Source organism: Toxorhynchites rutilus, chromosome 3 (genome assembly GCF_029784135.1).
Source record: "Toxorhynchites rutilus septentrionalis strain SRP chromosome 3, ASM2978413v1, whole genome shotgun sequence".
NCBI lineage: Eukaryota > Metazoa > Arthropoda > Insecta > Diptera > Culicidae > Toxorhynchites > Toxorhynchites rutilus.
Window position 1 is genome coordinate 187,410,214 of NC_073746.1, and position 22,653 is coordinate 187,432,866.

The 22,653-nt window shown below is 37.9% G+C and overlaps 1 protein-coding gene and 1 long non-coding RNA gene across 4 annotated transcripts in view; one reads left to right on the forward strand and one right to left on the reverse strand.

Moving 5' to 3' along the window:
* Positions 1-12,377, forward strand: part of LOC129774958 (uncharacterized) — a 70,438-nt gene extending 58,061 nt beyond the window's left edge. The window contains exons 2-3 of one of the 2 annotated variants that reach the window (XR_008742821.1): positions 11,150-11,339; positions 11,387-12,377. This is a non-coding gene — a long non-coding RNA (uncharacterized LOC129774958). The remainder of the gene's footprint in view (positions 1-11,149; positions 11,340-11,386) is intronic. The other variant, XR_008742820.1, reaches the window with a different exon arrangement.
* LOC129774957 (5'-deoxynucleotidase HDDC2) lies at positions 7,892-13,256 on the reverse strand. 2 transcript variants are annotated; one of them, XM_055779075.1, is made up of 5 exons: positions 13,100-13,256; positions 12,870-13,026; positions 12,258-12,396; positions 12,047-12,201; positions 7,892-8,564 (listed from the first exon to the last, which is right to left on the reverse strand). In XM_055779075.1, exons 2-5 carry the CDS (start codon positions 12,996-12,998, stop codon positions 8,295-8,297), a joined length of 693 nt encoding a protein of 230 aa, XP_055635050.1. In that variant the 5' UTR covers positions 12,999-13,026; positions 13,100-13,256; the 3' UTR covers positions 7,892-8,294. The 2 variants fall into 2 exon arrangements, with proteins under 2 accessions (XP_055635050.1, XP_055635049.1); XM_055779074.1 differs by lacking the exon at positions 13,100-13,256 and having other exon boundaries at positions 12,870-13,078.
* Between the last annotated feature and the right edge of the window lie 9,397 nt (positions 13,257-22,653).

Sequence of the window (22,653 nt, forward strand, 5' to 3'; positions counted from 1 at the left end):
GATTTTATCCGATAACAACTGAAACCACCGACGGAGACGTTTTGACTATTATCGGAAATGTAAATACTAACGCTACAGACCGAGCAACCTGGTCATCACGTCTAGCTATGCGCACAAATGTTCAATGAAACGATTGATTGTCCGCATAAATAGACCTAAGCGTTTTCCAAATGGAAAAAAATATGTTTTAACCCGCAAAATCTCCTAGGCCCTCTTCTTGTCGATAATATCCTTCAACTGGACAGATAATTTCATTGGAAATTTGCATGGTTACGCTTGTAGGCAAAAAAGCAACAAAATTGCGGTTTCCCAACACTAATGGTGTTGGTGATCTGTTATGCAAACATGCCACGTTTCTCAACAAAATTATATAAATTGAGTCATTGTTCACTAACCATTTATAAAGGATCACTCGACCCGCTGTGGTAGGAATAGGTATATATGAAACATCAGTAGGTTTAGTGTTAACGGGAGAGTAAAAGAAATAGGGGATTTCGCAATTTTGAATTTTTGTTGATCTCGCACACGGACGCAATACGATATTGAATCGCTTTTATAGAGCAACGCATATCGCTAGAAACACAACGTGTCGGTTCAAGAGCAACTTATCGCCCATAATTTGGCAAGTTTCGTTCATTAGGCAGATTGTTCGCATAATGTCACGCGTTTTCATTGTTCTGGTATGCGAAGCACAACAAAATATGTTGCCTGTTGCATATTACGTATTGCAGCTTGCTAGTTGCTTATTGCTTTGGTGTGCGAGTCGCCTTAGGGTGCCAATGAATTAATTTACAATATAAAATACCCAATGCAAAATATTAGCTCAATCGGCCTTCATTTACTAGAGTCTCAGACGTTAAAATTTAAGTTTCTTGAAAACCGAAAAATCACCAGAAATCGGGGTTTAATTTTTTTTTATGCTAAATGTCTCAAAATTTCATTACACATCGAGATTTACAGTTATCTCAAAAAATATTTTTTGTCAAAATCAATTTTTTTCAGACAAAAAACGACGAGCGCCAAAAAAAATTTTTTTGTCAACAAAAATTTTTCGAGATAACATTAAATCCCGACATTTTGTGCAATTATAAGACATTTGGCACCAAAAACGGTTTTTTTTTTATATCCCGATTACCGGTAATTTTCGGTTTTCATAAAAAACTCAAATTTTAACGTCTGCGACTCTAGTGAAAGAAGTTCGATTGTGCTAATATTTTGCATTCTGTATTTTATCGTGTAAATCACCATTTCGCACGAAGTTCCATATGAAAAATCGAGATAACTATTTTCATTGGCATCCTAAACCATACGTTTTGCCTCGTATGCCAAGTCCCAGAGTGTCGATTATTATTGATGATGATGATGATGATGAAGATGGTCCCACCTCATACCCCTACAATGGTTTGAGCAGGAAGCACATCAGGAACCAGTATGTAAAATAAAACTAGTTCTGTTGCAGACATAAATTGCTATCATAAGAACATTGAACAAAAGACAGAAACCGAAAAATAAAGATATAATCCAAAGACATGTCAAGCAAATTTCCAACCCGGGAAGATCCTTGACTGATCGGGAATCGAACCCGATATCCTCAAGTTTCCACTAGATACTTACACTGAGATCTGCCGTGGTATAGAAAAAACTCGATATAACCATCTGCTAATACGATAGTTTACGAGTATTCCATCTGGGCTATTCCTGATTCGAATCCGGTTTCCACTGAAGACTAGGGTCTTCAACATTTTATTGTATAACGATTTTCGCCAGTGTTCAAAATCAAGTTATCTATGTCTATCGAAAAGCGCGCGTGGCTCAAGCTTTTGTAGACTACTCATTTATATTTTTTTCAAATCTAATTTACAACAACAATAATGCAACAAAAATTTTCGCGTAACTTTTGAAAAGGTCCTATGTAACAAATGTAAACAAATCGAGTTAATGGATGCACGCTATTAGTTTTCAATCATTGAATGTATTACAAAAACAATCGTTCACGTATCTATCTTCTTCATCTTTTTGTCGCCGATACAAAAAATATCCAATGTACAGATTCGAATTTTAAGCACCCGGCTGTTACTTCGGACGCCACTTTCCTCCGACGGCCGAAACGTCCGAAGTAACAAAGCAGTCAAAACAACTCGCAGTCGTACTTCGGTCGTTTTGGAATTTGTTTCTTAGGGTGCTCATACACTGTTTGACCGAAGCCAAATATTTGACTCTTTTTGACAGATAAAATTTGGTCAACGTGTACTGATCAAATATTTTCTACACAAAACACGACAAGCAAATATTCAATTATTGGATGCCTAGAATATTTTTTCAGTCTGTTCTTCGAACCTGTCGGTACATGGTTAGGTTACCTTGAATATTTCAGTTGATTTTTCCCATGTTCGGTGTTTGATATTGTTTACTACTGTTGAAAATTGAAGAGTGGCAAACAAAATAGTTTGTACAAATATCAAATCAAACCTTATCTGTCAAAAAATATCAAATATTTGACCTCCGGGCAAACAGTGTACGGCCACCTTTACAGGTGTTGTTATCGATTTCAGTGCAATTCAACGAGTGATAACAATAATAATCAGTCTTTAGAACGAAATGCTGATATTTGGATTGTTGTTTATTAGTTAGTTTCAAATTTTTATAGTGCAACGTAATATGTCCAATGTGCAAACACGGGCAGTCAAAACGTCCAATGTAACATTTTTCGCTCCGAGGCTTCAACCTTAATCTCAAATCACGGAACAATAGTTACGATTGGTTTTACGAAGTTATTCTTGACAGCTAGTGGTGAAAACAGTGATAAAGATTGATAGTTTTTAAGACAATTCGCGAAATAATGTTCGGGTCTTCAACTACGTTTTTCTCGAGTTGGCGAAAATGTTACATTGGACCTTTTCAAAAGTTACGCGAGAATTCATCATCATCAATGCGAACATGATAGCTTACGCAAACATAGGAACATTGAAACATTTTTACAAGTTTACAACACAGATTTCACATGTGAGAGACACAATTCTTTGAACTCAGCCATTGTTGCCGCTCGTTTGATATTTCTGGGCATCGAATTGAAGAATTTTGATCCTTTATACAATAGTGAATTTTGGGACCTACTAAATGAAAAGTTAGGTGTTCTTGCATCAATCGCGTTTCTTGTATTATATCTATGCAAATATTTGAAAAAAAAGATCCATTGGAAAGTTCGTGGAGTTCTGCTTATGCATAGGAAAGGGAAAGGCGAATGGGAAAATGCATTCGAGGAAGTGAAGCGGCCTTCTAAGGAAGACATATATGGGGAACATAATATTAATATCGTGACTACTCAAGCTATCATGATCTGATATGCGTGAGTATACTTTTTCGAACTTCTATATCATCCAGTTAAATTTATTAATTGCATTTTTACATAACCAAACAACATGCTCGATATTACGAAAATTTGATTAACATATATAATAACAGACGAAGAGAAACAAACAACTTTGTTCGCTAGAAGCTGACGAATTCGAAAGAAGCTAGGGGGAAGCAATGTAACCACACCAATACAATTCAATGTCGCGTCAAATAATCATCCGACACACATAAAAATCCATCGAGCGCGCTCTCTTGTTTGTTTCGTCTTCTTTAATTTCATGAAAGTAATGATGTTCCTAGAACTTGTTAGGGGCTGTCCACATACCACGTGGACTATTTTAGGGGGGGTAGGGGTTACGAAAATGTCCACGCTTGTCCACGGTGAGGGGGGAGGGGGTTTTGATATTGTCCACGTGGAAACGTTAAGTATTTTTTAAAGTAGAACATTCAAGTTAGAAGTCAAAGTTGAATGAAATCTGTTTTGTATTTACACTATTTTTCGAACTTCACGCCCGCCCTGAGTGCTCAGTATTCATCAATAAAAATACTGAACTGCCTGAGAGTGCTGCTCGGTCAAACATCCATATTTTTTTCATATGACAACCTCTTTCCTGAAATGTATATTCTGAAGGTAACGCACATGAACTAGGATCCAATTTATTCCACCCGGTAATAGAGGGAATGGGGCAATGCATGGACTACATATTAACCGATATTACGGAACCCGATCGGATTTGACAAATCGCAATCCGAACGAAATAAACTTTTGCATTCTGCATTTCAAGGTTGCATTATTTGTACAATCCGATAGGATTTTACTCGATCAAATTAAGGGGGATAGAGACACGAATTTCGGACGTTTGTTCGAGCTTCGAAAAAGTAAAACAAAGAATATTTTTACCATCCATTATATCACTATTTGTTATATCAATAAAACAAAAATTGAACGGAAAAATATATATCCATAATTAGAAGCTGATCGAGTGAGGGGGTTCAAAAAAAAAAGTTGTGCCATGGCGTACAAGATTCCACCATCTGGTTCTCTAAAACAAACAAATCGAACATATTCTGAATCAGTAAAGATGCCACTATCGTGTAAACCTCGGACAAGTCAAAAACGTGTTTTTTGATAAAATGGCGGAAATTTAAACAGATTCTGAATCAGTAAAGATGCCACTATCGTGTAAACCTCGGACAAGTCAAAAACGTGTTTTTTGATAAAATGGCGGAAATTTGAAGGAAAAAAATGCTGTTAAAAAACTTTTTTTCTGAGTTTCTTGATTTTTTTAAAATAGTAAAGTTACGAAATTATGATTTTTTTATAGGTTCATGCGATAGAAAGATACAAACAGATTGTATTAATATAAACATAGATCGGATAAGTAGAACTTGAGATATCGTGTAAACCAGTTTGAAAAACATATTTCGAGAAAAACGCGTTTGAAGTTAATTGTTATGGCCGTAACAGATAAGATATCGCATCACTAAAATGGCTATAACTTGGTAAATAATGAGATTTTCAAAAAGTCTCTTCTATGGTATATTCTTAAATGTTTGAATTAGAGAAATATGAAGAAAAAAAAAAGATTTTTTTTCAAATTTTTAGACTAGAATACCCTCTTAAAGAACGCAACATTGTGCTAATTTCAAATCCGACCGGATTCAGGAATAAGGGTTTATTTTACCGAAAAACACTTGAAGGGACTTATCTCAATCTGCGATTCGTTTCATAAACGCGACGAAAATACATATTTGTAGCGAATTTTGAAGGGCAAATCATTTACAAGAATGTTGAGTTGAAAAAAATCTTAGCAAGTGAATGGAACCCCGAAGCAGGTTTTCACTTGAAGAAAGTTATGGCTGGGTCTGGTAGGACTGGAAGAAAATCTGTATCATGAGCTTTTACCAAGCAACTAGTTTCGATGAATTCCAACAAGTACTGCTAGCAGCTGAACGTATGAAAATCAACGATCCAGAACGCTTCTAGGGCACTTCTAAAACTCCACCCGCCTTACACACCAGATATTGCATCTTCAGATTATTAACTGTTAACTTACTGTATGGCATAAGTTCAGAGAGGATGGAATTCTCAAGTTGCATGAAGGATGCTGAAATATTCAGGAAAAAACCGTGCATCTATGATCGAAAAGATGTATGCCTACAAAAATATGCTTTTGGTTTTTTCCTTAGAATCGGCATGAATTTTTAAGGACAATATTCAGCATGATTTAACAATTAAGGGTTGTAGGTCAACGGAAACATCGATCACGATGATATTGCAGATGTTTTGTTTTTACTAGGTTCATTATAGCCATCAGGCACTACCGAACCTGTAAAAGCGAAAGTCATTGATGTTTAGACGAGAAAATTCTGTTTTCAAACAAAGTGGTTGATTTTATTGTCTGATTTTGAAAACAGCCAGCCAGCTTTAATAAAAATACTCGAGAATAAGCTCACAAAGGGTATTTTAAAATGGATATGGAGATAACGTGAATTGAATTCGGAAGAAAATAATGAACTCCCGGACAATGTTGAAAAACATCGAAGATTTCAAGACAAATCGTTACCATTGGTAAGGCTATAATTTTTATCAATAAACATATGGAATAGAAAATAGAAACGAACTTGAAATGAAATTTATGCGAAAAAATAAAATTTCTTGATTTTTTCCTCAAAACCGGAGGAATGTCCACGTGGACAACAGGGGGAAGTGTATAAGAAATGTCCACGCTTGTCCACGGAGGGGGAGGGGGGTGTCTAAAATCATGCTTTTTCTGTCCACGTGGTATGTGGACAGCCCCTTACTCAAAATTCATTCAAGGCGTGTTTCTTGGCATAGAAATCCGGATAATTGTTTCTTCTTCCAATCATAGGGCCCTATTCCAGAAAACGAGACGAGCAGACGAGCGCTCGTCTCGTTTGTTTTCATATTCCAGAAGCTATGAAGACTAAAAACAGACGAGTAGCTCGTCTGGCTCGACGACCGTTTGACCGCGCTCGTCGATGAATCAGTCGAATCATCTAGTTTGTTTGATGTGTTTGTTCACCTTGTTGATTGAAAGCATCGGTATTCTTTTGCTCCGCCTTTATATTCAAAAATTGTTTCACAGCTAAACTAGTATTGCATAAGCAATGTATGCATTTAACTGCAACCATCAAATTCAGTTCAGTAATTGCTAGATTTTACAGATTTTCAAATGGGCCTCTTCCAAACAACACAACCAAATGTAAACATTGAACTCATATCCAGGGATGCGAGATGATTGTTTTGAATATATTAAAAAGGCACGAAAATGGTCTTCACATATTGAACGAAAATGAGTAATTCAAAACAACTACTTTATTGGAAATACATATATATATAGATTTAAAACTTTTCTCGATAAATCGTTGATTAGGTTAACAAACATTGCCCCCAATAAATCCATAATAACAAAACGTGAGTGTTGAACCCATATGCTCGAGGAAAAATATCAATGAAACTAAAAGATATATGAAACTTCCTTTTTTTCCTTTTTTTAATGTTTTTTTAATATTTTGGCACTGAGAAAAGAGTATCGATTGATCAATTTTAAAACTGTTTGTTGTTTTTTTTTCAAAACAAAAGCATGCCTTCTCATCTGACATCACTGATCATACCGAGAAAAACTGACTGAAGTCTCTCCAGTCTACCAAATAAAACATTTCAATGAAACTCGTGTACTGGAATGGGATGTTCTGCTCGTCTCGACAGAGACTGAAACCGAGACGAGACGAGACGAATTGCTCGTCTCGTTTTCTGGAATAGGGCCCATAATTTCATGTCGCTGTGCAGCCGCCTACCATTATTCCAGATAAGTCTTCAAAAACATGCGAATTGGATCTGCACACGTGCTCTCCTGCTGGTGTTTTATCAGAATTGATGACAATAGCGTGATTGTGATTTTACAATCCGAACATGTGTTATTTGAAAAATTTAAACAATTTATTGTGAATGAGCACAATAAATTGTTGAAAAAGGCTCTCAGCTCGCCGGTGATGCGCCTGAATTTGATTGAGGTTACGTGACTGTGTGAAGGCGCTTCGCTTGTGTGAATGAAAATTCGATGAAGCGGACGTAGCGCCATCTATCATTTAACAACGTAAATAAATTCGTTCTGTTTGAAAAACGAACGACGGTTAAATTATTTGGATATTTTTTATATCAAAATATTAAAATCGTGAGGAAAATGGAGGAAAGAGGGTAAAAATCTGCGATTATATGTATTTTTTAAACCAAATTAAAAAAACATACCAAAAAAATATTCAAATTTTTTCACAGGGCAACACTAATCGGTATTGAATATATAGTAATCGGTACCATAGCGGTATCATATATAGTTTACGACATATTCTCATGCCTACCAAGTTTTTTGTGTATATTTTCATAAAAATCGTTCGTGCCGCTTCCGAGGAGTTCAACCGCGAACATCGTGACACGGGATTTATATATATATATATATATATATAAATTGGAGTTGGAATTTTCTCTCCTAGTGATGACATAACCATTGCAGAAGATAGGGAAAAATGTTCCAGCTGAGCTATTTTATTTTTCAATTGAAATAATAGTGGTTTATAGACTTTCATACAAGTTAGAAACAGAAAAAAAGATCACCATTGTGTTATCGACACTAGTCTATTATTTTAGATTCGTTGCAGCTAACAATAATTGTATGCTATCGATATTCTTGTCTAATAATCCAATTATATAACACCACGAGAAAATCTAAACTAAATAATTATCTAGTAAAATTATTTATTGTTAACTAATAAATAAATCATCCTGTATTTGAAATATTTTGTATTTGTTTAGTCATATCTCATATCATCACTGATACTATGTGCAATTATTAAAATTGAGATCAAATTCAATGGAACACTCAAAACTGCAGCAAGCGGAGAATTTTCCAACGTCAAAATCATCTGCTCCCGTTGCCGCTGGCCACTTCACAAGAACTGCCACCACTTTCAGCATTATTCTGGGCAAAATTTTCTCTTTGGACGTTAATTTCTTTCACAATTTTGATCACCATTGGATGAGAAAATTTGCCTTCCGTCGAATCGAAAAACTCTTGGTGCTTCATAGGACAATTATCTCGTTTTTCATACTCGAATGCCTGCATAATCATGTCGAGGCGATCCAGATCCTTGACGAATTTAGCCTCAGCTGTTTTTCCCTCCTCGTATTCCTGAAAAATAGAGAAAAGCGATAAGCTTATCTTATACTTACTATGTATTTACAATAATTACTTTTACTTAGTGTAGCACACCCTGAAAATCTATGGGCGCTATGAAGTGGCTTCACTGGCCTGCTTAGGCGTCGAACACATATATATATTTCATATGATTGTTTCACCTGGTATATATAGAGGCGCCTTGGTTCTAACATTTTGACCCACCTAACAGTATGTGAAGTGCCTTGATTTACACCAAGGAGCCTCTATATATACCAGGTGAAACAATCATATGAAATGCACTTTCAGCCATATTGGAATTGCTGTCGGTATTGTTTACAAGCAGCTGCTGGCGGCTCTCTACAAACTGCCACGACGCTTATTCGAACGATGCCTACTATGTTCGACTTTCGAGAATTTATGTGAAAAAGAAGAGATGATTTTGTAGAATTTCATTCTCATCCAGTTCATCCACTACTCTCGCATGTGAAAATGCAAAAATGGCGTATCCTAGCAATAACGAAACAAACAACCCCTCCTCCACAAACCGTAATACCCTTCTCATTGAAGTGATGATGTTGCTTCACCTGTTATACATTTATACAAGCGCCTTGATTTACACCAGCTTGAGAGTTTGGCAGTTCTCGCGAGTGACAGTGATCGCAAATTGCATTTGCAGTATTTGTGGGAATGTATCGAATGGTTGACTGGTAGAAGCTCACAATACAGAATTCCTCTCCAATACCACCTGAACCAGATCATTTTTTTTCATGTGAAGACCGGGTCAGTCGGATTGTTTCAAATGACCCGTTTGTAGATGAAACGCACAAGTCGTAACGATTTACGTAACCATGTTTCAACTGATGCACATGAACGGAAATTTTAAACATATGTAGTGAACCTGCTAATTCATTTGTGGTGTGTCACGGATCATTCTTGCTTTAAAAATAATTTAATATATATGTTCTTCAAGAAATAAAACACTTTTTAATAAAAATTACAGTTAAATAAAAAAAAAGATGCTTACACGTTCTTACTTCTAAAATACTTGTACATCGATTGTTATACTTGGATGATATTTGCTGCGAAAATGTAATGAAACCTGTATCGTTTTTATTCAACTGTACATAATTTTTGGTCGCTAATATTCCTTTCATCGTTTCCGTTCCTATTTTGTTTCTAAACTTCTGTACCTTCGAAAATGCGAACAGATAGAGTATATGAAAGAAAGAAAGAGTAAGCATTATATAAGCGCGGACCGGAAAGCTTTTAATGTAGACTATTATGACAGTTCTCATACACAACCAGCGAACCTCCCAGTATATTTATATGGATTTCTTTTTCTGATTTAGCAAAAAGTGAAAAATTAGGATCATTTTATAAAAATCAGGGAAAATTGAGTGTTTGTCAGGATATCAAGGAGCGTGCCAAAAATTCTGGGAAATCCTGAAAAATCAGGAAGTTTGGCATCTCTGGTTGGTAGTTTCCATCAGATTTCCCTCGGTGACCGAAACACATTAGTGCAGAAAAATGAACCTGTTACAACCGGGGCTATGGCAACCCTATCCCAACCAATGCAAATTGAGCGTAGGCAGCATAAAGCAGGGCTCGCGCTAAGGGGGCTCACATATTGTTTACTGTTTGGAGTCATATATGTTAATATTTGATTACGTTGGATAGTTTCCTTTAACCAGCGATGTTTGATACCTATCCGGAAGCTTTCTTGGCGATTTGCAATTAAAATCACTGCTACAGGATCGCGTGGAGCACTTCATTTTTAATTTCAGGTTATGATTTCTATGCTCATGAGTGTCTATGCTGGCTACAGAAAGACGGCCATCTTAGCAATCCTTTGGTTACAACCGCTTACAATGACAGAATACAGTGGAACCTCGATTATCCACGAGCGGATGATCCGCGAAAGCGAGTTCCATAGTAATGCTATAGACTTTCCCGGAATTTATCAGCCCTATTTTGTTTTAGTCATGGCTTTCACATTATTTGACTTCTGGTGTACACGACCTTATAGATGAATAGTTCAATGATTCCTGTATTGATAAAATATAGTTATCATGCTGAAATACCTCTTCGGTTTTAATATTTCGGCCAACAATTTCCGAAAACGACTTCTCGATTTATTTCGTACCGCTGCCCAACACAGATTAGCTTATGTTTTTTATTCACTGAGACAACAATTGTCAGTTGAATTAAGAAATAAATACAAATGATCTTCGCCGGCAAGCCACTTCCACTCAGACACAATTCTCGCTCAAGATTTTTCAACCACATGCAAATAACATGTTTCTCCGTTACATGTAATAAATGTTTGATACAGAAAATAGGATAGAATAAAGACAACCCTAAATCGGACAATTCCTTTCTCGAGTTTTGCACTTATCAACACATTCAGCGATCCATTTTTATTTATATAAATAGAAGAAGATATAGGAGTGATTTTTATCACATTAAAATCCGTTTCCTCTTTCGAACAATGATCAATTTCGTTAACGCAAACATCAAATGGACTAACAACGCTTGTCACTGTGATGTTGTAGAACATATGAGAATTGAATTTTCGCAAATTTTCCCATTTTCTTCAGAGTTCTCCGAATGCGCGGTGGTATTGGGGAGATGTACAGTATGTGCCATTCGGAGCAAAGTATCCGGCGATTCTTCCGAAGTGTCATCCAATAACAACTCTCATTACGGACTTCTACCGCCAATGAAGGCAGGGCGCATCCAGGTGAAGCGCTTTTTACCTGCTTAACGGTTTGCGCAGTGCACATTGAGGTTGTGTATAGTTTGTGAACGGAATAATTTGTTATGGTTGTACGTAGATTTATTAATCGTAGAGGGCAGTGTTCTATTCCGACAATGGCAAATGCTTCCAAGGAGCCAGCTTCGGGACGATAAATCGGCAATTAATGAGGCCATGGTAAATACTTTCACGAACGCGAGAACCGCTTGGGAATTCAACGGGAACCCATGCAGAAAGCGAGGGTAGTGGATATGTTGTACTCCGTAGAAGCTGAAGGAAACAAGCACGGAGTTTTGGAAGAGATGGATTAGTGAGATGGAATCGTAAGTTCAAATCGATCATTATTGTTATTTGTAAAACTGCATTGAATATATATTTTTAAGTTCAAGCTTATACTAATAGGCGGTCGTTTGCTTTCGAGGTTTGGTGACACAATCCCACAGTAATTTTCACAAACATCCCTAATCATGATCTAACATTTTTTGCAGTGATTAAATCCACAACCCATGTCGAATAGTATGGCCAGTTGTGAAAACAAAAAATGAGTTGTGAATAAACGACAACTCAGCTCAACTTTGGGACACTTTTACAGCATTGCTGTTGAAACTGTTGAAATTGCTGAAATTGCAGTTGAAATTGCTCAGCTTCAAGTAAACACATCGCTTGGAGTGGACCGATATTCAGGTTCTTCAGATGGGAGTCCATTTTTTTTTTGTATTCGGTCAGGAAAAATACTTACATTAAATAGCTCCAGGAGTTTTTCTTTTGTTGGCCCAAGAAGTTCGGCGATTTCCGACATTGCCGCGAACTCGCGCAATAGCTTTTCCTCCCGAGAAATACCGCAATAAGGTGTAATGTCCCCAACAATGCTTTCAGCGAGGTCATGAACTAACGCTATGGAGAAAATAATCATGTACACTGTGTATATGTGTATTTTTTTATAAACACACCTAGTTCCATTACTCGTATTCGATCAATTGCTTGATTGCTATCGAGTAAAAATGACATCATTCCCATTCGATACATATGGCCGGATATTGTCTCGCACTCGGACACATTTCGCAGCACCCATCCAGTCCTTTTGATGTGCTATTAGAAAAATAAAAAGAAACAGAAAAACATTGTGAACAAAAATCTGATTTATTAAATATAGTAAAAAAATTTTTTTTTGCTGAACTATTCTGGAAAGAACACACTAAATATTAAAATCCATATAGTCAAACAAGAAATGAAGAAGTCGTGAGTGAAGCAATTAAAAGCTACTGTATATAATGAGGAAAAATATGATTTCCTGAACTAGAATCTAGAATATTGTAAATGTTTTACGTATAATTTTCAATAGGCTACATAGATTGAAATGCTATCAAATATGAATGCAACTCGGAGAATGTATTTGCAAAGATCAATTTCTGTCTGGTTCGTGTATGGCAGCAATCTCATGATACATCATGTTTTACCCATTCAAATTGTATCGTTCTATTCTTAATCACAAAAATTATGCAATATGACCAAAACTTAAATTTCTCAAGAGCTCAACACAATCAGATACATTTTTCACTTACCTTCGTTTTGCCTACAAGCTCTAAAAATTTAACATAATCGCCGTATTTTTGATTCGCGAAATTGTCATCTATTTGTGCATCCGAGGATTCTTTTGGTTTCACACCATTCACGTCTATTTCTCGCGACATCAGAAATCTGGACAGCTTCGAACACAGGCTAAAAGAATGTTTCTTCAGTTTGGTCGATAATCTATGAATAGTGAGCATTTTCATACTCCAAATTTCTATACCTTTGGAAATTGACCCATCACGACGACGCATACTCGTCACCGCAACGAAAACGTCAAATATGATGTTTACTTTAAAAACAAAGTTCTTACATTCGTACACAGTTTCGCTCTGTCTGCCAGATTATACACCAGTTCCATGTTCTGTACATAGTAGCAGCAATTTCATTTAATTTTCCTTGAAAAACGATTGGGGTAAACAATTTTGGCAAGAACTATTTTTTTCATATTACTTCGCACCCATTGAGAACAGATAGAGGTGGAGCCGTAGGCGAAGTGTATCGGTATTGGTAAGGAAAATATCGTGTCGTAATTATTTGCATTCAATATGGAATGTATATGGAAGAAACAAAACAATGTTCAAAGTACTCACGATTGCATGATAATTTTAGTAAAAATTCCCATAAAATCATTCAACTGGTTTTTTGATAACAGATGACAATTATATCGTGGCTTATTTCGATTATTCATGTGGAAAGAAGGTCCAGAGAGCAGTAGTATGCTTAGTTCTTGAAAGCAGTAACATTTTCGGTGAAATAATTTTGATTAATTGGTGTGAGGCTAGGCGCAAATTGAGAAGCGTATAGCGCTCGTAAGCGAACGCGAGACTACCAACACGACTCATACGTGCCACAAACGTAGCGTGGTGGAGCGCATATTGAGTCGCAGTTTGGTGTAAATAACATGCCACTCGCATACAATGACTGATTAACACAGAGTTGCGCGAAATATTTATTTACTAGCACAATCACCCGACCAGTACAGCCATACAGTGTCAAACCCACGGCGCTATATGATTGTTCACCAACACAACTACCACATCTGGCATGACCAGCACGAGAAACTGTGGTTCAGCCACAGCGTCGCGCGAGTCGTGTCTCACGAGCGCTCCACCATCTCGCGTCATCTGGCCAATTTGCGCCGTTCTATCTGTTTCCATTAGCCACAAAAACAGGCGCTATATCGCGCCAAGTTACTCGCGCTATATGCGTCTCAATTTGCGCCTTACCTGAAGGTCGTGCCAGATGATGGTGGGGGAGCGAGCGTTTCGCTTATGCACTTGTGGAAGGACACTAGCACACTTTCATGTCCATTGAAAGGACGGATTTGTTCCACAAGCACGTTAACAGAACCACCTCGATCACAAGTGAACTGTATCACTTTTTGGCACTTCCTTCTGGATGGTTGCTGGTTCTCCGGTGGAATCAGGATGATGTTCTGCTGATTAAAAACTAGCTGATGTTTTTGGCTTTTGTCATAGTTTTATATTCGACCACTTGGTTCAAACCCACTAGCGGGCTTGATAACAGAAACAAACAACTGTTCTCGATCATTCCAATGTATTGTTTATATAACACTTAAAAGGACTAATAAAGTGGAACGGAGTGAGTTAGAAGATGACAGCCAAACTCTGAAGTTCTGATTTATAATTTGAAAGAAAATTAAAGTGGCGACGAGGATAAAAGTGGAAAGTGAAAGTGAAAGTGAAATTTGGTAGCAGTGTTTCATCTTGTCACCAGAGTTTGGGGCAAAATTTGTCGATTGAGCGATTTGTTGATGGTTGCTGTTTGTGCTCCTGTGGTTGCTGGTATCTGCTGCTGTTGCTGGTTTTTGCTGCTTTTGCTGAGTGTTTTTGCCTGCCCGAGCCAGATTTTGGTCGGTCGATTTGATTCTCTTTGATTGAACAACAGAAAATAAGATTAACAATGCCGCTAATAGGCTCCATTGAAGCGTATATTCCTGGTTCAACCAGTTTCGCGCAATATGTTGAGCAAATCGAATGGATCTTTAAGATTAATAAAATACCAGTGGAGGAGAAAATTGCATATTTCCTTGCGCTGTGTGGAAGAGAAACATTCAGTGAGCTAAAGCTATTACATCCAGGTGTAGATTTATCTACTCTGACTTATGAGGCCATTATTGATTCGTTAAAGCGACGGTTTGACAAGGCAGATACAGATATGTTTCAGAGATACAAATTTTATATTATGATGCAGGGAGAATCTGAAACAGCAGAAGATTTTATTCTTAAAGTAAAATTACAAGCAGAAAGCTGCGAATTTGGTGCGTTTAAGGAAACTGCCATTAGAGATAAATTAGTAATGGGCGTTTTAGACAAGCAGGTTCAGCAAAGACTGATTGAAGAGGAAGAATTCACTTTGGCTAAAGCTGAAAAAATTATTGTCAACAGAGAAGTTGCTGGCGTACGCACAAGAATGATGAACGATAATAGACTAACAGTAGTGGCGAAAGTAGACAGCAGCAAGCGGAAGGTTTACAGTTCACATCGTCCCAGAAGCCGAGAAAGGAGAAATAGGCATGATGAAAGCAGGAGTAGTAGTCGTAGTAGGTCGTTTTCCAGCCAAAGAAAATCATACTTTTGCAATTTTTGCAACAAGAAGGGGCACACAAAAAAATATTGCTACGAACTGAAAAGAAAAAAAAAGATGCATGTCAAATTTGTGGATGATACTGAAGTTTCTCCGGCTCAAACTGCTAGCAGGACTGATTATTTTAAACGTCTGAAAGAGGATCTTAAAGACAGCGGGTCCGAATCAGAAGAAAATTGTATGAAACTGTCTTCTGCCAAGCATCTGAATGAGCCCTGTTACATAGAAGTCTTTATCGAAAATAGGAAAATGCGCATGGTGATTGTGGTTCTGCTGTTAGCGTTATTGACGAACAGGAATATAATAGTCGATTTGGACATATAATGCTGGAATCATACAACAATCGCCTTGCCGTTGTGGATGGAGCTAAATTGGAAGTTTTAGGAAGCATTTTGGTATCTGTAAGCATAAATGGAATTAGTGAGCACAATATGGAATTGGTGGTTTTGAAAAATAATAAGAAATTGCGCAGAATTACTCCACTTTTTGGCAGAAAATGGCTCGATTTGTTCTTCCCGGAATGGCGTACGCCATTTTCTTGTGCGAGGATAAATCAGATCTCGGAGAGGGAGATTGAAAGTACAGTGGAAAATGTGAAGAGTAAGTTTAATCACATTTTCAAAAAGAGCTTTTCTGATCCTATAGTTGGGTTTGAAGGAGACTTAATTCTGAAGGAAGATAGACCTGTTTTCAAGAAAGCCTATCAAGTTCCCTTGAGGCTCAGACAAAAAGTTATTGAACATCTTGAACTTTTAGAAAGAGATGGAGTGATTAAGCCTATAGAGGCAAGTGAGTGGGCTTCGCCTGTTGTGGTTATTGTAAAAAAAGATCAAGGAATTCGTTTGGTAATTGATTGCAAGGTTTCAATCAACAAGATGATCGTATCTAATACTTATCCTTTGCCAAATGCTCAGGATCTTTTTGCTTCTTTGGCGGGTGCTAAGGTTTTCTGTTCATTAGACCTTGCTGGAGCATATACTCAGTTGAAGTTATCAGAAAAATCGCAGAAATTTATGGTAATCAATACTCTTAAAGGTCTCTACACTTATACAAGACTACCACAAGGTGCATCATCCAGCGCTTCGATTTTTCAAAAGGTTATGGATCAAATTTTGAATGGTTTACCTTTAGTATTTTGTTATTTAGACGACGTTTTAATTGCCGGGATTGACTATGAAGACTGTAAAAAAAATCTTTATTTGGTTTTAGACCGTCTTTCTAAAGCTAACATAAAAGTGAATCTAACAAAATGCAATTTTTTTGTAAAATCATTGCCTTACCTGGGACACATTATTTCAGATAAAGGATTAATGCCATGTCCGCAAAAGGTAGAAACTATTCGTGCAGCGAAACCACCACGAAACGTTTCAGAATTAAAGGCATTTTTGGGACTTTTGAACTTTTACGGAAAGTTCATCCCCCATTTGTCATCCCGTTTGAGTTGTCTTTACAGATTACTGCAAAAGGAAGTTCAGTTTTATTGGTCTAGCGAATGTCAGAAAGTCTTTGATGAATGCAAGAATTACCTTTTGAATGAAAATCTCTTAGAATTTTTTGATCCAAGAAAACCTGTAGTAGTGGTTTCTGATGCCTCCAGTTATGGTATCGGTGGTGTTATCGCTCATGTGGTTAATGGTATAGAGAAACCAATTTCGTTTGCATCATTTTCTCTTAATAATGCCCAACGCAAGTATCCCATATTACATCTGGAAACTTTAGCAGTGGTAACCACTATAAAAAAATTCATAAGTTTCTCTATGGCCAGAAATTTACAGTTTACACTGACCATAAGCCACTCATTGGCATTTTTGGTAAAGAAGGTCGTAATTCAATGTATGTTACCAGATTACAACGCTATGTTATGGAACTTTCAATATATGACTTCGACATAGTTTATCGACCGTCTACAAAAATGGGGAATGCCGATTTTTGTTCGAGATTCCCGCTATCGGACGAAATTCCTCAGTCATTGCAGCGAGAATACATTAAAAACTTAAATTTTTCAACGGATTTTCCCATGGACTATCGACAGATAGCACGAGAGACAGGAAAGGATAAGTTTTTGCAACAAGTGCAGACATTTATCTCAAACGGTTGGCCAGATAGGATTGATACATGTTTCAAGGATATTCGGGCACATTATCAGGATCTTGAATTAGTTGATGGATGTATCTTGTTTCAAGATAGAGTGATTATTCCGAAAGTTTTGCAAAACGTTATTCTGAAAATATTGCACAAAAATCATACAGGGATTTCAAAAGTTAAGCAATTGGCTCGAAGAAGTGTGTATTGGTTTGGGCTAAACAAAGATATTGAAAATTACATCAAATCTTGCCGTACCTGTATAGAGATGTCTATCGTGCCAAAACCTAAGACAAAAAACGCTTGGATACCCACAACACGTCCATTCAGTCGCCTGCATGCTGATTTTTTTTTATTTCCAACAAAAAGTATTTTTAATTATTGTTGACAGCTATAGTAAATGGTTAGAATTGGACATAATGCCACAAGGAACCGATTGCAAAAAAGTTCTAAAGAGATTTACAACATTATTTGCACGGTTTGGGTTACCGGATGTGGTTGTTACCGACGGAGGACCTCCTTTCAATTCATCCTCATTCATCAAGTTTCTAGAGAATCAAGGTATAAAGGTTTTGTCTAAAGTCTACAAGAATTTTATTCGATCAGATCTCACCAGAGTGCCTAGTGAACCAAGATACCGAAAATGATTATCAACAACAGCAGGCAATTCAAAGCGACGAAGAAGATTTTTACGGGTTTGTATCGGACTCCAATTTGTTCGATGCAGCCGTTCGATCCAGCTCAACTAGTGTTCCAAACAGCCCAGTTGAAATCGAACATTCTGAACATAGCCGACAGGAAAGAAAATCCGGAACGCGAAAGCGTAGACACCCTCAGACGTCTCCATTAAGACGATCGAAACGAAGTAAGATCAGTAGTAAACGTAGTGAGTTTGTTTATTTTTGAATATATTAATACTATTGAAATAAGTGATTGTTCTGAGACATCAACGAATTAAGCATAACATTGTAGTATTTTACATTTGAATTTAATCATTCTATCAGAATCTTAAGGGAGGAGAATTGTAATAGTTTTATATTCGACCACTTGGTTCAAACCCACTAGCGGGCTTGATATCAGAAACAAACAACTGTTCTCGATCATTCCAATGTATTCTTTATATAACACTTAAATGGACTAATAAAGTGGATCGGAGTGAGTTAGAAGATGACAGCCAAACTCTGAAGTTCTGATTTATAATTTGAAAGAAAATTAAAGCTTTATACAGTTTTATTTGACACGGTTTAATATGGAATAACACTTGTTGGTGATTGGATATGGAATGAGATTGAATTAAAGGATATATTTGCACACTTTCTCTATATACACATACGACGTTGGGAGATTTTTTCTCTTTCTCCCCCACTGTCGGTGATGTCGATTGGGCGGGGCATGCGTTTCGGCTTTGTTCGCGTCATATTTCCAAAACTTTCCGCTTAGCGCGGAAAGCAGACATGTCAGGACATTTTGGGGCGCGAACATCCTCCCCCGGCTGAGAAGCATTCTCTGAACGTTGTTGGAGTTGTTGAGCTGCATTGTCCTCGCCAAGAAGCACTGCAATCTTCAGGATCTGGTTCCATAACATAGAGCGGTAGGGACTTCAAAATAACCTCAACCTGTTCATCGAATGTTAAATGCTCATTCCTTGAAATTCGTTTTAGATGGTGATTAAGGCCTTTAACTGCTGCCTCCCAGAGACCGCTTAAATTTGGTACTTCAGGTGGATCATACGACCAAGAGAGCTCTCTAGACTGACCTGAATTCTTTGGTTTGGCATGGAAATTGGGTTTAAAACATAGGGTGATATTTTGTACACGAGATCTTCTTCTGTGTTTACGCTTGTATTTCAAAATGGATTTCAAAATATCTTCGCATTCATTTGGCCTTGGATTACATTTCATTGGTGACAAAATTTCATTAGCTTCCCTGATTCGACCAATAGTCTCACTGTGAGTGTCGATTGAAACAGGATGAGCAGTTAGGGTGGAAATACTGTGGTCAATCTCTCCAGCGAAAACCCATCCCAAATGAGTCTCATGGAGTTCAGGAAGACCATCGGATAGGTGGAGAAGACCAGATTTCAGTAAACTGAAAAACTTTGAAGCTCCTATCAACATGTCGACTCCTAACTGAAATCCGGCCGGGATTGGCCAAGACGAATAATTAATTTTAGCAGCTGGTATAATGCCAGTTATCTTCGGTACTACTAAGCAATCGACATCTGTGGTAAAATCGGAGTACCTCGATAGAATTGTTACATTCAATTTTTCTCTCGCATAAACTTTCGCTCCGCCAATCCCAGTAATAGGCACATGCACTTACGAGGAATTGACAAACGATTGGCAAGCATCTCAGATACCAAGCTCACTTGAGAGCCACTATCAAGCATTGCACGACAGGGAACCAACTGACCATCTGCATTCTCAACATTTATCACGGCAGTCAACAACATCACGGTTTTGGCGGTTTGCAAATGATTGCAAGAACAAGTGGAATTGGCGCTTGTTGACGGAAGTGGTTTGAGAACTGCATTAACATCAGTTGCACTCCTTGATGACTCTCCCATGGCGGGAATTCCAGTTTCAGATGAATACTCTAGGCACTCATTATGGAGTAAGGTATGGTGTCGTTTCTGACATTTTACACAAAATCGCTTGGAGGCACAATCTTTGGAACAATGTCCAGGACGTAGACAGTTAAAACATAATCTTAATTGTTTCACTTTAGCAATGCGCTCTGGAATGGACAGTTTAGCAAATGATGAACATTCCAAATGACGATGCATATCAGTACAAATTTGACAAGTAGGATTTGAAATGTTTGATGATGTGACAGTATGGACTCTTTGATTTACAGGTTTCATTTGAGATTGTTTAGAATGAGGCTCTTCAGCCGAAACAATGTGGCGAGAATTTTATAGGCGCTCTATGATTTGGCACTCACCTTTCAGAAACTGTAGCGTTTCCTCGAACTTAGGTAGCACACCATGTGTCTGCTTCCGTTCCCATAGCTGTAGGGTGTGGTCGTCCAATCGGGAAATCAACAATTTGGTGATGATAAGTCCAGACAGCTAATCCACCTTCAGTCCCTGATGCTCCAATCCAGCAACATGCCTCTCACAAGATTTTGTGAGCTCCAACAGGTCCTTGTAGCTGCCTCTTGTCATTGCTTTCAGCTGCATCAATCCATCGATATGGGTATTCACAATCACTCGTGGGTTCTCGAACTGCTCGCACAACTGCTTCCATAATTGCGTGAAGTTGTTATCCCAATTCATCTTGGCGTTGATTAAATCGGCTGCATCACCACCCAAGGCCTTATCCAGGTGGTGTAATTTGAGTGCATCGGAATCACCACCTCGCACAACCAAGTCATCAAACATGGCCTTGAATTTAGGCCAATTCTCCATACGTCCATCGAAGGAAGGTATCGGTGCCTTGAGAGTTTGCTGCTGCACGATCACCTGTTGTGCCCCACTGGCACAAGGATTAACTGGCTTGCTAATCAGCTCCGAGAGACGTTCCAAGCGATCGAGCGTTTCGGTGTGTAGAGAATCGAAATCATTCAACTTCTCGTCTTGCTCGTCCATCTTCGCCGGCGGAGTGATAGCTAACACTTCACGGTGTAATTCGCTATATTCAGCATAGTGAATTTCTAGCTTCTTCGAGTAAACTTTTATTAAAGAAGCACTAATCTTCGATAGATCATCTTCAGCTGCTTCCAAGCTGTGGCTTATTTTGGTCACTTTTCCCTTCACTTGACCCCGCTGATGGATGAGCATTTTCAACTGCTCCGGGTCAGCTACCGACTTCTTCGGTGTGTGGTCGATAGGCATTTTTGAATTGTCACTTTCTTTCACTTTCTATCACGATTATTAGTTCTTTCACTATCACGCTTTTTAAAATGTCACTAAGTTTTTCACGGTTCGCACAATTGTCTCGGTTTCAAAATTCACTTCACTAATCTTCATTCAGCAAACACATCAAACTGCGGTAGTACTTTTCCTTCGATCCGGCTCAAAGGACCAATGTGAAGGCCGTGCCAGATGATGGTGGGGGAGCGAGCGTTTCGCTTATGCACTTGTGGAAGGACACTAGCACACTTTCATGTCCTTTGAAAGGACGGATTTGTTCCACAAGCACGTTAACAGAACCACCTCGATCACAAGTGAACTGTATCACTTTTTGGCACTTCCTTCTGGATGGTTGCTGGTTCTCCGGTGGAATCAGGATGATGTTCTGCTGATTAAAAACTAGCTGATGTTTTTGGCTTTATACAGTTTTATTTGACACGGTTTAATATGGAATAACATCTACACTTTTTGGTGGTTGGATATGGAATGAGATTGAATAAAAGGATATATTTACACACTTTCTCTATATACACATACGACGTTGGGAGATTTTTTCTCTTTCTCTCCCACTGTCGGTGATGTCGATTGGGCGGGGCATGCGTTTCGGCTTTGTTCGCGTCATATTTCCAAAAAGCAGACATGTCAGGACGCGAACAATTGGCGATTATTATCTCACAACATACACACCGACACTAAGAGCTTTCGAAGCATCAACTACATAACGGTGAAATAATGAAACTTCGTTTGTTTCTATGAACGTGGGGGATTGAAAATGGCACATGGAAATATCACTTTTATCCGTCTTTTTCGACGAGATTTCACAAATATTCATTCCACGCTATCACATTAGTCTCATATTCAGCAGGAGCTCTACAAAAATGTACGTTTTTAATTGATAAATTACTTCCTGAAAATAGCATGTCGCTCGAAACTCGACCATCTTCACTACCTTTTTCCAGGAAATTACTTCGCACCGTTCAAAAGACTTAAGTGCGATTCATATACAACATCCACGTTACGTTCACGTTCCGTCCAGTCACGTTGCGTCAATTATTCTTCCAAGCAGTTGTTATGCAAACATTCACATTCACCGGCAATGGCAACTTCGACTTGCCGTTGCTGGTGTATGTGAATGCTTCAAAAGGAATTGCATGGAAGAATAATTGACGCAACGTGACGTGACGGAACGTGAACGTGACGTGGATGTTGTATGTGACCACAATGTCAAAAAT